At 38.5% G+C, this 16,220-nt stretch overlaps 1 protein-coding gene and 1 non-coding gene across 3 annotated transcripts in view; one reads left to right on the forward strand and one right to left on the reverse strand.

The window, feature by feature from the left end:
* Nucleotides 1–16,220, reverse strand: part of Rc3h1 (ring finger and CCCH-type domains 1) — a 76,073-nt gene that overhangs the window by 37,971 nt on the left and 21,882 nt on the right. For both annotated transcript variants that reach the window (XM_040737230.1, XM_040737229.1), the window contains exons 2-6: nt 14,450–14,871; nt 6,569–6,689; nt 4,846–5,085; nt 4,125–4,300; nt 2,240–2,440 (exon numbers count right to left, since the gene is read on the reverse strand). In XM_040737230.1, coding sequence (XP_040593164.1) covers nt 2,240–2,440; nt 4,125–4,300; nt 4,846–5,085; nt 6,569–6,689; nt 14,450–14,680 — 969 coding nt within the window. In that variant the 5' untranslated portion in view covers nt 14,681–14,871. The remainder of the gene's footprint in view (nt 1–2,239; nt 2,441–4,124; nt 4,301–4,845; nt 5,086–6,568; nt 6,690–14,449; nt 14,872–16,220) is intronic.
* LOC121137350 lies at nt 9,414–9,539 on the forward strand. The gene has a single exon (XR_005874604.1). It is a non-coding gene; the product is annotated as a small nucleolar RNA SNORA28 (small nucleolar RNA).

Here is a 16,220-nt window from a genome sequence, read left to right on the forward strand (position 1 = left end):
TAGTTATTCAAAAAGTGTGATGCTTGGAGTCAAGGAAAGAGACAAAATCTAGGTAGACAAAGGTCTAATAATCAAGAATATTATAAAGCCAGCACACCATGGTTCAAATAACCTTTAACATTCTTTACTGTGGTGGTTTCAATAGGAATGGCCCTGAAAGGCTCACATATTTGAATCTTAGTCATTAGAGAATGGTACTACTTGACAGGGATTAGGAGGTATGGCCTTGTTTGCAGAAGTGTATCACTAGTGACAGGTATGGGGTTTCAGAAGCCCAAGCCAGGCCCAGTGGCTATTTCTCTTCCTGCTGCCTGCAGATTCAAATGTAGACTTTCAGCTACCATGTCTGCCTGTGTGCCACCATGCTTCCATCATAAGGATAATGGACAAAGCCTCTCAAATCAAAAGCCAGTCTGTGGTGATATATTGTTTATGATCTAATAAAGCCACTGAGAATCAAAATGCAAGACTAACCACAGCCACAGAGCTAGGCAGTGGTGATATACACCTTTAACCCCAGGACTCACGAGACAGAGGCAGATAGATCTCTCTGAGTTCAAGGCTACCCTGGCCTACAAGAGTGAATCAGTCTGAAGAGTAACAGAGTTTATGCCTTTAATCCCAGCACTTGGACAAGAGTTACATGGCTGGGCAGAGAGAGGAGTATAAGGCAAGAAAAGACAGGAACTCTGAGCATTGCACTCTGAAGATTCATGGAAACAGGATCATCCATTTTTGTCTAGGTAGAGGTAAAAAGCTATTGGCTTGGCTGCTTTGCTTCTCAGATCATCAGCTTGAACCCCAATATCTGCCTCTGGGTTTTTATTATTCGTGTTATGCCAGTCCCAATCAAATACTTTCCTTTGTAAGAGTTGCCATGGTCAGCCGGGTGGTGGTGGTGGCGCTGCCTTTAATGCCAGCACTCGGGAGGCAGAGGTAGGCAGATCTCTGTGAGTTCGAGACCAGCCTGATCTACAAGAGCTAGTTCCAGGACAGCCTCCAAAGCCACAGAGAGACATTGTCTTGAACCCCCCCCCAAAAGGAGTTGCCATGGTGCAATAGAACACTAGGACAATAATAACCTAGATGATTTGCAAAGTGTACAAACTTTTCTGATTATATATAGAAGGGAGAATACAAAGTTGTTCAAAGGAAATGAATTACTTAAGATCATCGAGGCACATAGCATTTGGTAAATACTAATTATTTTTAAAATACTCTTAGATTTTGATCCTATCTCTAAATGTTCTGTTGACTCTAGAGTTGACAAGTCATTTATGAAATTATAAGTATTAAAGAAAGTAGCAAAACTAAATACTAATATTTCTTAGTATATTACAACATAATATTACCCAGAATTTTAAGACTTTCTATACCCCATTCATACATTTTAGGTTGATATGCAACAACTCTTAAAACTATTAGTAAAATTTTAAGAGAAATACATATTTATGCATTAGATATAAATAATAAAGCTAGACCTAGCAGTTACTTCTAGTGGTCTCCACATCAAAACAGATAGTAGATAAAATAAAAACAGATTTACTGAAAATTTCAAACTCACCATATATATAAAATTATTCTAAGTATACATCAAGGTATACATCCAACAGATCACTGAATAAAAAGCTACTATGTAAGATCAGATAAAGGCATTTGGAAACAGAGCTTAGGGGCTGGAGAGAAGGTTCAACGGTTAAAAGTACTAGCAGCTTTCCCAGATATTCTTTGATTCCCAGCACCCACATGACAGCTCACAGCTATCTGTAACTCCAGTTCCAGGAAATCCAAAGTCCTCTTTTGCCTTCTTCAGGTACCAGTACCAGGTGAAGCACAGACATACATGTATGCAAACAGCAATACACATAAAAAATAAATCTATAAATACTCTCTAACTATTAAAGTGATCAAGAGTCAAAGAGAATGGTAGACAAAGGAGAGCAGCAATGACAAGCAGCATGGGAAAGCACTGGCTGAAGCACTGCAACAGTAACCCAGTGTTTACACATTGTCACTCTGATGGACTAGCTATGATACAATACTAAGCCACAATGAATCTCTGAATACAGAAGCCTAATATATACTATTCACATTAATATTCATTGGTTAAATAAAATAAATTACAAAATAATAACTTACCAAGACTCCTAAATTATTTAAGAAATAAGGAACAATAAAGACCCTGTCTTGTAGCCAGGTGGTGGTGACACATGCCTTTGAAAAAAGAAAAAGACCCTACCTTGTCAATAATGGATTGCATATGAGATTTGTGAGACTGGTCTCCATAAAGCAAAGAGGACCACTGGTCTGGTGCAATCCTTAAGCCTGCTTCCATAGCAATTTGCACTATCTGGGAGTCGTGTTCTCGTCGCAGAGCTTCATAAGTCCTAAATTCCTCTTTCAGCTGCATCAAAGAAGAATCTTCATCACGTTTGGTGACCTAAAAAGACACACAGAAGTCTACTAACAAAAACAAGTCTCATACTTTATATAAACACATGTAGACAAAAAAATAATTGTAACTTAAAAAAAAATACAATTCAGCTGGGTGTTGGTGGTACACACCTTTAATGCCAGCACTCAGGAGGCAGAGGCAGGCAGATCTCTGTGAGTTCGAGACCAGCCTGACCTCCAAAGCCACAGAGAAACCCTGTCTCGGGGAAAAAGAAAAACCAAACAATTTGTTTTGCGTGTCTTGGTAGGAGGTGCGCACGAATTGTTTGTGGCAGGCATACAGGAATCAGTTCTCTTCTTTAAGTGTGTGGGTCCCAAGCCTACCATTGAGCCATTGTCCCAACAAAAAAAAAAAAATTCAAAACAACTTTCTTTTAGCAGCAACAGCTGTATTTGTTTAACTCTGTGAAGTTGTGTTACTGTGCCTGTCTAAATCACCTGATAGTCTAATAAAAAGCTGAATGGCCAGTGGTGAGGTAGGAGCAAGGATAGGCAAGGCTGGAAGGCAGAGGGTACAAATAGAAGGACAAGAGAGCTGGGAATTGGTGACGCACACCTTTAATCCCAGCACTTGGGAGGCAGAGCCAGGCCAATCTCTGTGAGTTAGAGGCCAGCCTAGTCTACAGAGTGAGTTCCAGGACAGCCTCCAAAACAATACAGAGAAACCTTGGCTCAAAAATCAAAAAACAAGAGAGAGAGAGGGGGGGGGAGGGAGGGAGGGAGGGAGGGAGAAAAAAGGACAAGAGAACAAGGAGAGGAATGTCAGAGGGTAGCCACCCATCCACAGAGTAAGAGTGAAAGATTTACAGAAGCAAGAAAAGGTAAAAGGCCGGGTGTTGGTGGTGCATGCCTTCCTTTAACCCCAGCACTCGGGAGGCAGAGACAGGCGATCTCTGTGAGTTCAAGGCCAGACTGGTCTACAAGACCTAGTTCCAGGACAGCCTCTAAAGTCACAGAGCAACTAGAACCCCCACACACAAAACAACAAAAAGAAAAGGTAAAAGCCCAGAGGCAAAAGATACATGGGATAATTTAAGAAAGCTGGCTGGCAACAAGACAAACTAAGGCCACACATTCAACCCACTAGACTGGTGTGTAGTCAAGCTTGGGGTACATTATTTTGATCAATGATTGCCATGGAGAACCTAACTCACTGTGAACAGAGTCATCCCTGGGGCTGCTGGTCTTGGGTGCTATAAGGCAGCAAGCACTTCTCCATGGACTCTCCTTTAATTCCTGAATCACAGACTGTGGTATATAAATATTACGAAAAATAAACCCTTTCCTCCCAAGTTGCTTTTGGTCATTGTGTGTTATCATTGCCATAGAAACCCTAACTAAGACAGGGAAATAACAGATGATTACTCTCCATCTAAATGTAAGGGTTTGGGCTGTGTTTCAGTAACAGAGTACTGTCTAACATGTATGCAAGGCTCTGGGTTCAATCCCCACCAATGCAAACAGGCAAACTAAAAACAAAACCAAACAAATGAAATACAATAATATACTAGCATTTAACTAGATTATTATACAATCTGTCTTCTTTTACAAAGGGAAAAAATGCTGATATTTTCTGAAAAGCACAGAAAATTTTTATTAAAGCACAAGTTGAATATTTAAGTTTGGAGAAAGGGCACCATCCCAAGCTGAACTCCAGTTTAGGTTCATACCTTGAAGCAGGAGGCTCTGTAAAGGAGCTGAACAACATGTCCAATGCTGGTTTTCGAGGCTTGAGGAAAACGAGGCTCCAGTCTTTGCACCACAAAGAGAACCAATACTTTCCGTGACAAAGCAGAACCATCTTCCAAAGCCAGCAAGACAAGCTTTAGAGCTTCCTCCTGCATTGCTAGCAAAAATGATACAAATGTATTGTGAGCAAAGATGACATAAATCCATTATCAGAAGAGTAACATAATACCACGCAATTAACAAGCAATACAATGAGCCAGGCATGGGGTGCACATCTTCAATCCCAGCTTGAGGCCAGCTGAATCTACACACTGAGTTCAGGATATTCAGGGCTACACAGCAAAAGGCTGTCTCAAACAAAAACAACAAAAAGCCAAGCAACACATGTACTTAAAATTATATTTTTAAGCCATGTTTATGGGTAATTTCATCTTATTTATGTATTTTATTAAGTATATAAATGATTAATATAGATGAAAAACATTTCAAAATGAATAAATTTTTGTTATCTAGAGAAAAACATGTGAATTCTCTGAAAAATTGAATCAAGCCAGGATGATCAATGGAATGGTACTGATAACAGAATTTAACAAAGGATGAGGGTTTATACATTGCTTAAGGGTTTTTATCCTATACTGTTAGAATAACTTGTAAGGGTGGAGGTGGGCAGCCAACAGCAACAACCAAACTTTAATTACATACCTGGTCCAAGGAACTGGCAGCCCCTAGCTCTGACTGCTGCCCAGAGATTAGATGAGAGTTGCTGAGGATTTTGGTGCTGGAGGATGAGCTCTGTAACCGTGCGTTCACCTAAAGATCGAGCAGCCCTCATAGCACGGATCCTGCCTTCTTCTTCCACTAGCTGGCAGTGGACTAGAGTCACAAGCTTCCTCTGCATTGGGCGACTCAGAACACTCTGAGTAGTGCTGTTCAGACCCACTCCTGCAGAGGAGAACAAAGAAGCTATTTCTAGGTTTACTGGGCAATTTTACTATCCAGGAGCTCATCTAAAGTAGTTGACTTGTGGACATGTGACTAGGTCTGGGTCCTAGTAGAGTATTTAAAGTAAACAATAAGCCAACAGTTTGTGGTGTCTCATGTCTTTAATCCTAGCACTTAGGAAGCAGAGGCAATCTCTAAGTACTACGAGGCCAGTCTGGTCTACAGAGCAAGTTTCAAGGCAGCCAGGGCTACAGAAAGAAACCCAACTCTAACTAAACAAACAAACAAACAAATAAATAAATGCATAGTTAAGCTGTATAAAACTATCATTTAAAAGTATAACAAATGTATGTAGGTATCATTCATTATGACATTCAAAATACTATAACTCATTTTAACATAAAAGAAAAACTGACAGAAAGTATTAGAAATTAAATCAAGACCCAAATACTGATTCCTAACAGTCTGGTATATTATTTCATAGTGGTTAATCTTACTTAGTAGTTAAACATTAAGCAGGCCCTTTCTGGAAGGTAGTGACAACTTCCATTTTCTACAAATACAACCTAAAACTAGACAAAGATAGACTATTCAGAGTTACAGTTACCAGTAAGAGCTGGAGATGTAGTGGGCTTGATTCCCAGTACTCCATAAACTAGCAATCTCAGCACTTGGGAGATAGAAACAGGAGGATCAGAAGTTCAAAGTCATCCTTGGCTACAAAGTAACTTTAAAGTCAACGGGGCTAAATGAGACCCTCTCTACTGAGGGGGGTTGGGGGGAGGACTGTCAAAAGATGCAAAGTCCTTCTAAATCACTATATGTAGTCACTTCATAGCCATTCAAATTTCCAACATCACATAAACTCTAGATTTAGTACTACTTTATTTTATGTGGTTTATAATATTATTTAGCATGAAGTAAGTTTGGTTTGCAATGAATAAATAAATTTTCTTAGCATTGACTAGGTAGAATAGCTCAGTGGTAGAATACTTGCCTAGCACTTAAAACTAAGTAGGGAAAAGAGTTTAAGAGAAGAGGGAGTGAGGAAGAGAAGTGAGAAGTGAGGTTTTCACATATCAATATTCATTTATAACACACGATTTTTAGGGTAATACAAGTATCCTTAACAGATATTTGGTTAGGTGTGGTGAGGCAAAACTTTAATCTCAGCACTTGAGAAGCAGAGGCAGGTAGAACTCTGTGAAGGTTACCAGCCTGGTCTATATAGAGTCTTCCAGGCCAATCAGGGCTACATTGTGAGACCCTGTTTCAAAAAACAAACTGTTTAGCATGGTTTTTTTTGGGGGGGGGTTCCAAGACAGGGTTTCTCTGTGGCTTTGGAGGCTGTCCTGGAACTCACTTGGTAGTCCAGGCTGGCCTCGAACTCACAGAGATCCGCCTGCCTCTGCCTCCCAAGTGCTGGGATTAAAGGCGTGCGCCACCAACGCCCAGCTAGCATGGGTTTTATAATTACATTTACCTCTAGCACTGCTGAGCGGTTTCAGGTACAATGCTAATTCTTCTACACATTTCTTGGCTTCCTCATAATGCTTTGTATCTTCAACCCCACTACACAAAGTAATGGGCTGTTGCTCAGGGATCTGGAAGCCAAAAGAAAAGTTTTGAGTATTTCATTAATTTATTAAACGTTTTACTGAATAAGATTTATCTACCTATAGTCCTGGTGCTTGCATCATTAAAATGACTAAGCTTGCTAAATGCTTTCAAAATTTTTTCTTGTACATACATATCCATTATTTTTCCATAGCAGCCTTACTAAAAGAGAATTCAAATACTACGTAATTAACTGAAAATTTTCCTCACTCACAAAAGAAACATACCTTTTTTACCACCCCTCCCCCAGAATGTCTCAATTGCATAGCCTTGACTGACCTGGAACTTGCAATATAGACCATGCTGACTGGCTGTCTTTGAAATACTGGGATTAAAGGTGTGTACCACCAGATATAACAGCATCACATTTTCAAGGGTCAACCAAGTTGTAGTATGTACCCTTCCTTTCTTTCTTCTTTTGGTAGTTATATACAGAGACCAGAGGAAAACCTCAGTGGTTGTTTTTCATATACCTATAAACAGGATTTCTCACTGGTCTAGAACTTGTCAAATAGACTGGACTTCCCAACAAATCTGCAGCCTTGAGATTCTAAGTGTGTGCTACCATATTCGCTTCTCTTCATAATATTTATTTAAGGTGTATTGTGCTTTACCTGCATATATACTTGTATACTACATGTGTTACATGACTTTGCTTATGAGCTGCCATGTGGGTACTGGGAATCAAACGTAGGTCCTTTAAAAGACCAATCAGTGCTTTAACCACTGGGTCATCTCTCTAACCTCCATACCTGATGGGAGTTGTCATTGTGTAAATATGTCTCTCTTATTGGTTGATGAATAAAACACTGTTGACCAATAAGGAAGCAAGATAGACAGGACCAAGAGACAAGGAGGATTCTGGGAAATGTAGTAGAAAGAAGTTGCCATTGTGATCCCAGGAGAGGATGCATGAGTCTGGCATTTTTGGTAAGATAAGACCTTGCAGAAATACATACATTAGTAGTCATGGGTTAATACTTAAGACAGGGTCGGGTGGTCGTGGTGGTGTACACCTTTAATCCCAGCACTTGGGAGGCAGAGGCAGGCAGATCTCTGTGAGTTCAAGACCAGCCTGATCTACAAGGCCTAGTTCCAGGACAGCCTCTAAAGCCAGAGAAACCCTGTCTCGAAAAACAAGATACAAAACAAAAAAACAAAAACAAAATAGACAAGGACAGAACTAGCCAATAAGAAGTCATAGACATTGGCCAACAGCATTATGACTAACAGTCTCTCATAACACATACCGACTTCTTCTATCTGGATTCTAGGAATTAAACTCAAGATTCCATGCTTGCAAGGAAAGTACTTTACCAAGTAAATTACTTCCCCCATCCTCAATAAAATACTTCATTTATTTTTATTTCTAATTATTATTTCGTTATTTAAATACATCTCATTGTGTTTATGTGGTTTCCAACAGATAAAATAACTTGCCTATATACCATTTAATATACTTATCACCCACTTTTTTTTTCTTTTTGAGGTAGGTTCTTAACAACCCAGGCTGGCCTTGAGCCTCAGACTCTTTAAGTACTTGGATTACAGGGGTGTACCACCATACCCTACTTTATCTGCCATATAGAACCATGACATTGGGTACAAAGTAATACCTCAATGTATGGTTTGTGTGTATGTTTTGTTTGTTTTTTAAATTAATTAAAATGTTTTAGTGTTGAGCATTAATGTTTATGAAATACAATGTGATTCCCTGATGATATATATAAGCTTATAATCTGCAATAATTAAATCAGGCTAGTTAAGAAAATTATCATGCAGGGTAGTAGTGGTGCATGCCTTTAATCCCAGCAGAGGAAGGCAGATCTCTGAGTTCAAGTCCAGTCTGGTTTGCAGGTCAAGTTCCAGGACAACCAAGGCTACAAAGAAAATGGGGGGGGAACGGACCCGAAATGAGCCAGACCAGGCAGTGGTGGTGCATGCTTTTAATCAGCACTCGAGAGGTAGAGGCAAGGAGATCTCTGAGTTTGAGGCCAGCCTGATCTACTGAGTAAGTTTCAGGACAGCCTCCAAAGCTACAGAGAAACCTGTCTTGAAAAAACAAAACAAAAAAAGAAAGAATATGATTATTTCATATATCTTGTCCTAAAAATATTTAAAATCTCTTTAGTCAGTGTGGTGGTACATAGCTTTAATCCCAACACACTCAAGAGGTAGAGATAGGCAGATCTGAGTTCAAGATCAGTCTAGTCTATATATCAAGCTCCAGGGCAGCCAAGGCTACATAGTCTCGAAAGATAAAAAAATCTGTCAGCAACTTCAGAATATACATGAACCGCAGCTAGCATCTAGTGTACCCATCAGTAAAGCACACTCTTTCCAGTCTGAAACTCTGTACCCTCCCCTCAATACCTCCCTTTCCCCTATTTGCTCCCATCCACCCTCACCCTAAGGGCTAAGGCTGTTCTGTTATAATTTTTTATGTGCCTACTGTAGCTATGTCTACTTCCCTGTTTGATCACCTACCAATTAAAAAGAGTTGGGTTTTTGTTTGTTTGTTTTTTGAAAAGAGGCCCACATGATGAATTAAGAGACTTGCTCACAGGCCTGGTACCAAATGAGACCCACATGGTAAAAGGGAGAAAACACCCACTGAGTTGTCCTCTCAACTCCACATGTCTGCCATAGCAGGTTCATGCCCACACTTACATACAAATAAACAAAATAAACAAACAAAAATCCTAAAGTGCAAGCAACACTCTGTGGCAGATAAACAAAACTATCTGATATAATTTGAGCTTGCTCTAGCAAAGAAGTCTACTCTATTCCAATGTTGTCTTCCCCACAAAATAAGCTATCATATAGGCTCAAGCAATATTTTTTTTAATTGTAGTTGTTATGGAATTGAAGCAACAGTCAGAGGTGTATGAGAAGAACCCACATTTTAGGCTGGTCATGAATAGAATTAGAGAGATGGTCATTCCTTGTGGGACTGTTTTTCTCTGAACCATTTCTGGAACTTTGCTAGCTTCTACCAGAATTCTAGGCTTCTCTATATATCTGCATCTGAGGACAAGTTCAGTAAAAGCTATTAGTGCCACTAGGTACTAGCATTAGTCACATCTGCCTCCACTAAACTACGATCCTGGAGAACAAAAGCATCAGCATTTTCAACTTTATGTCATTTATAAAAAAAAAAGGAGTGAATAAATATCTTCTGGTGATTATATACAGTTCCATTAGACTTCTGATTATCTAGTCCACAACTTTTACACTCTATCTTGTTAATAGTTTTACAGATGGTATATGAAGAAGTTAGAATGTTCAGAAATAGAACACAAAATGCTTAAACTGAGACATGCAGCTGGCAAAACCAAAGCTGAAAACACTTGATATTGTAGACAATACCAAAGATAAGTTACCTTGGATTAAACTGTACATAATTTAGACATTTATTAAAGTTTTATTATAAAGAACTTACAAACAAGCATCACAACTTAAAAATGAACAATTTTTTAAATATTTAACTTTGCTTTTCCTTATGTGTATGTGCCCGAATGTGAGTATGCACGACAGATAACGCACTAGATCCCTTGTAGCTGGAGTTACTGGTGACTATGAGCAGAGCTGACAGATGTAGGAGCTGGGAACTCAGTTTGGCAGCAAGCACTCTTTACTACTTAACTCTCTAGTTCCTAATCTATAAAATTTGATGAATTGCCCGCGGGTCTTTGTTTTTCATGCAGCTAGTATGTGTGTGATGTGTGACACCAAGTAGGGGAAAGGAATTTAGTAATTTAGGTAGTAGAGCTATTTTTATGCCACTAGAGGGAGCTTAAGCAACAAGGAAGTAGAACAACCATCTGGAAGCAGCGCAGAGTGGCTTACCCCTCAATTGTCATCCCAATCAGTATTTTCTAAGGAAAACCATGTTTTCAGAGCCAAATGTATTACTCAGATATGATATTAACACAAGGGTTAGTATTCTGAGTCACAACATTTGTACCTGGAAAGATTTTTCTCATAAGGGTGAGGGTTAGGAAATGTTCTCCCACTCAACTACATGCCCTTTAGGAGAATGTTCTGATGAAAACACAAGTACCAGCATGAACTTATTTAAAATATTTTGGTATAAAAGATTCAGATTCTAGGCAGGGTGAGCCCAGGACAGTCAGAGCTCTTACACAGAGAAACCCTGTCTTGAAAAAAAAAAAACATTAAAAAATTCAGATTCTAAAATTCAATGGCTTTGATGAGAAGGGTATCAATCACTTTTAGTTTATGTGTTCCTTGCTAAATGAATTCTTGTGATATTATGAGTTCCCCCTGACTCTTTTCATTCCATGTATTTAAAATATATAGTAATATACCCTTGAATATCATATATATGCTAATTTACAGAAAATAATGGTATTCTAGACTTTGGTATTTTTGTTTGTTTGTTTGTTTTTTGATCTGCTTGTTTGGTTGGTTTTATTTTGAGATAGAGTCTCACTCTATAACTTTGGCTGTCCTAGAACTCACTATGAGGCCAGGCTGGCCTCCAATGAACTCACCTCTGCCTCCCAAATTGACAATGATTTTAAAAATTCATCTGAGAGCTGGGATGTGGCTCAATTGGTAGTGTTTTCCTCACATGCACAAACGCCCTGGATTCAATCCTTAGCACCACATAAACCAGGTATGATGACACATGCCTGTAATCCCACCATGGAGGGAAAGGGCAAGAAGACCAGGAGTTCAAGGTCATTCTCAGTTACATAGTTACATAGTACATATTTTGAGACAGCTTGGGATCCTGATTTAAAAAAAAAAATCTTGCCAGGCAGTAGCAGTGCAGGCCTTTAATCCCAGCACTCAGGAGGCAGAGACAGGCGATCTCAGTGAGTCTGAGACCAACCTGGTCCACATAGGGAGTTCCAGGACAGCCAGGACTATTACACAGAAAAAACCCTGTCTCAAAACAAAAACAAACCAAAAATCTTAGTTTTGGCTTTCACGATGTAGCTGTGGGGATTTAGGAACCTTCTGTAAATGGACAGTATTTCTATAATATAGACTACACAGTGAATTAGTTGTGATGTTTAGACTACTTCTACTTTGTGGCTTTTATAGATACAGGTCTCCTTTGTATGTACGTGTATATGTTAAAACCCGCTGGTTTGACACCTGTAAGTACAGCTGTGTACATTTCCAGTTTTATTTTCTAGAACTTGCCAGTTTGCACTCTTCCTAGCAACATGCAAGAGCCTGCATTTCCATGTCTGTGACCACCACTAGTCAGACACTGGTTTGTAGCAAGCTAAGAAACTTAAAAAATGCTACTGTCTAGACCTGCATTTTCCCAATTAAACATTTTTTCCTGGTTAAAAAAAGATTTTACAGAAGCATTTTAAATTTACAGTAGAATGGCAAAGATAGTTCAGAGAATTCGTGTCACACCACACCTCTTCCTCATTATAACCGTCTGTTGGTAGTTTACTGACAATGTTCATTACAGCTAAAAATTCTGATTTTACTCAGAATGCCTTACTTTTGCCTAATGCCTTCCTGTATTCCAAAATCTCATCCAGATTCCAGAAGTTTTCACACTTTTCCAGTACTTCCTATACTTTGAGATTTTTAGTTTTCACAGTTTACATGGTGTTTACTAACTTTGGACAGAATCTTGTCTTTTCCATAGAAACTGGGGTTAGATACTTTTGGCATTAAGTCCACAGAGAAAAAAAAATGCCATTTTTATCAACTATCAATATGACTTATTTCTGTTCACATTAATTCAGTTCACCTGGCTAAGAAAACATTTGCCAGATTTCTCCAACATTAATATTTATATATGACCTAAGTTATTCATCAAAACCACTCTTTAATCATAGCAATGAACACATGTGCTACTTAAATGAACAACTGAAAAAGTCATAGACTACATTTTTTTTCAGAACTTTAATAAAGTGCCATCAAGATGGCTCAAAGGATGAAAGTACATACTTGCCTCCAAGCCTGAAGACTTAACCTCAATTTCCAGGACCTACTCTCCTCTACCACTGACCTCCATATGCTCCCCCTCCAACAACAACAAAACAATAACCAAAAATACAACTTTAAATAAATGTGTAATCAAAAAGGAAGCAAACTTAAAAAAACAAAACAAAAAAACTCCACAAAATCATTCACCACAATATCACATAAGTAAAAACCCAGACTTCGCCGGGCGGTGGAGGCGCACGCCTTTAATCCCAGCACTCGGGAGGCAGAGGCAGGCAGATCTGTGAGTTCCAGGCCAGGCTGGACCGACAGCCTCCAAAACAACACAGAGAAACTCTGTCTTGTAAAAAACAAAACAAAACAAAAAAACAAAAAAAAGAGAAAAAAACAGGCTTCCTGAGAACTAATAAAACAGTAGCCAACTGAAAATCATATTAATTCTAGTCTTGTTAAGCATTTTAAACTTATTTGGGGATAATTTTACATTTACTGAAAACTTGAGTCTGAGTGTATTCTTTCTTCTTGTGTAACTGTTTTTTTTTTCTTTTAAAATATCTAATTAAAATCTTATTTTAAAATGCTGTTGGTATGGTTGTTCCTTAGAGTTTGTTTATGAGTTTTTATCATGATCTGAGTCTTGTGTACATGCATTTAGAAGAAAGCTTTTTTTAGTCACCTTTTACTATGTTTTCTTTCCTGTCTCCTCCCCTTTTTGCAAACAGCACTGCACTTATGTGAATATGCTACATAAATAGTTACGGAAGGTCTATGCAGTTCTTCCTTATCACTTTATCTTCAAATAAGAATTACTGTGGTTATAGCAAATTGGTATCCACTTCCCAATAGGATATATTTAGTAACTTTTTAAAGGGCTGGAGAGAAGGCTCAGCAGCCAAGATCATTTGTGCTCTTCCAGGACACAAATTCAATTTCTAGCACCTACATTAGATGGCTCACAATCACCTATAACTCCAACATCAGGAGATTCAATAACTTCTAGCTTCCAAGGGTATCTGGACACATAGTACGTAGAGTTACAGAAATTATAATAAAGTACTTTTTCTGTTGTTGTTTGTTTTGTTTTTAAACAAGGTCTCACTATTGTAACCCTGCTTCCCTGGAACTTATCAAGAGATTGGCTTGCCTGTCTCCCCAGTGTTATGAACAAAGGCATGTACCACAACAGCCAGAGAAAAAAAGCCTTTTTTAAAGCCAAGAAAGGAAAAAAATAATCAGGGCTCTAGGACAATGACTTTAAATTTCCTAAATTAAATTAAAATCACAGGTGAAAAAAAAGAAATAGAATTATGAACACCCAAATAAAGCTATAGTTATATCTTTGTGTTATTTTCTATTTCAATTTTACCTGCATAGAGCTACTGATACTTTTTTATACTCTGTTATAATTCAATAAATGACTATTTTGCTCAAACCCTTCCAGCTTTGGCCACTGGGAGCTCTTCCAACCAGTTCTGGTATGCCTTTGACATGATCACATCACTTTGGATACTTGCACAAAATACTCCAGGCTCTTTTGAGTACTTGCTGACCATTTCTCTCAAGAGTTCTAGTTCCTCTTATTGGAGAATTGCCTAGAAACCAACCTCTAAACATGAGAATCTACATTGCTATTGGAATTGTGGTGCCCTTAAGATTGGCTTGGCTTATAGAGAAAGGAAATACACAAATAACCACGGCATGTACTTATCTATAGATATTTCTATATGCAACATTAAAATAAACACACCCAAACACAGACAACAACTCAATTAAAGACAATAGCTAGTATTAAGTATCTTACCTGAGCACCTACTAGCTGCAGTAATGCTGAGTTCACAGGAAGGAGCTCAATGTCTGTATTGATAGTGGTCTGGTCAAAGGGGCAAGCCTTACGGTGGAGTTTATTCAGGCACATTTTGCAGACAGTATGGCCACAGCCCAAACTGATGGGCTTTCGAATTGTTTCGTCGAAAGTCTGAGTGCAAATTGGGCAGGAAAGGAAATCCGTCCATTGTGGAGCTTGTACAGGCATTGCTTCTGGAGTTACAATTCACTAACACACACACACACTCTCTCTCGCTCTCACGCTCTCTCTCTCTCTCTCTCTCTCTCTCTCTCTCTCTCTAAAGCAAAGATTCCACTGGAATCAAAATCTTGGAAAAAAGTTTATCTTTTTTTAAATATCTTCTGTAGATACAGTCAGCACATAGTGTGAAATATAACCTGGAAAACAAACAAAGAAAAAAATTAGAATAATCCACTGTTTTTTAAAATTAAACTGATGAAAAGAGATCAACGACCAGCCATGCGTTGGTGGTGCATGCCTTTAATCCCAGCACTTGGGAGGCAGAGGCAGGCGGATCTCTGTGAGTTCGAGGCCAGCCTCCAAAACAACAGAGAAACCCTGTCTCAGAAAAAAACAAACAAACAAAAAAGAATGAAAGAAATCAACAACCTTCCATTATCATTTTAATATCACAATAATCTATCTTTTCACATTTTTATAAAATCAAAACTATGGTAAATAATCAGTTCCATTTCCCATTTTAGAGGGGAGGATTTTTCCAAGAGGTGAATTAGCTTGCCCAAGGCATAGGAGGTTGGAATTAGGACATCATTCTCTGCAGACACACAGCATAAAACAAGTTTCTCTACATAGAAGAGAATGGACTGCCTCTGTCTCTCAAATACTGAGATTAAAGACTGTCACAACACCTGGCCCTCACATCCTTTTTAAGGAAACTAGTATTCCATTTCTTGATCTACATGGATCTGTTGTAAAAACTCTCATGTGATTTTGTGTAAATTACGCATCAACAAAGAAGGTTTTGTTTTTCTAATTTACCCAGGATGCACAAAGCTCTTCAGTCCTTAGTACTGGAGAAGTAAGTCAAAGATCACCCTCACTCAGCTCACAACAAAGTTGAGTAGTCTCACACACAAACAAAACAAACTTTAACCAAAAACTCCCGCTACTTTTAAATACGTTATCAAATACGGTGGGAATAATAAGATAAGGGAGACTATATGCAGTTCTAATTTTTTTTAAGTTTTGGGCACTGCTAAGTTTTATATCCTGGTAGATTTTTTTTATTGTATGACCTACATTTCATTGCTACATAGTGTACTGATAGAACAAGACGGTTAAAACGTCAAAAAAGGCAGGGCGGTGGTGGCGCACGCCTTTAATCCCAGCACTCGGGAGGCAGAGGCAGGCGGATCTCTGTGAGTTCGAAGCCAGGCTGGACTGATAGCCTCCGAAACAATACAGAGAAACCCTGTCTCGTAAAAACCAAAAAAAAAAAGTCAAAAAAATTTTAATCCTCCAATTTAAAATTTAAAGACCAGAAAATTACAGTTAGCTAGATCCCAAACATATTTGAATTTCCTCATGTATTCTTTGTTTTTTGCTTAGAGATAAAAGCTAAACAGAAATATTTACATTTTTAAATTTTCATCTCATTTTTTCATGGGAGAAGGGCACACATACTATTGAACACACGTGGAAGTCAGAAAACAATGTGCAGAAATCAGTTCTTCCTAATGCATGGGTCCCAATGATTAAACTATGG

The sequence above is a fragment of the Mesocricetus auratus genome, unplaced genomic scaffold (assembly GCF_017639785.1).
Source record: "Mesocricetus auratus isolate SY011 unplaced genomic scaffold, BCM_Maur_2.0 Super-Scaffold_100676, whole genome shotgun sequence".
In the NCBI taxonomy this organism is placed as follows: Eukaryota; Metazoa; Chordata; class Mammalia; order Rodentia; family Cricetidae; genus Mesocricetus; species Mesocricetus auratus.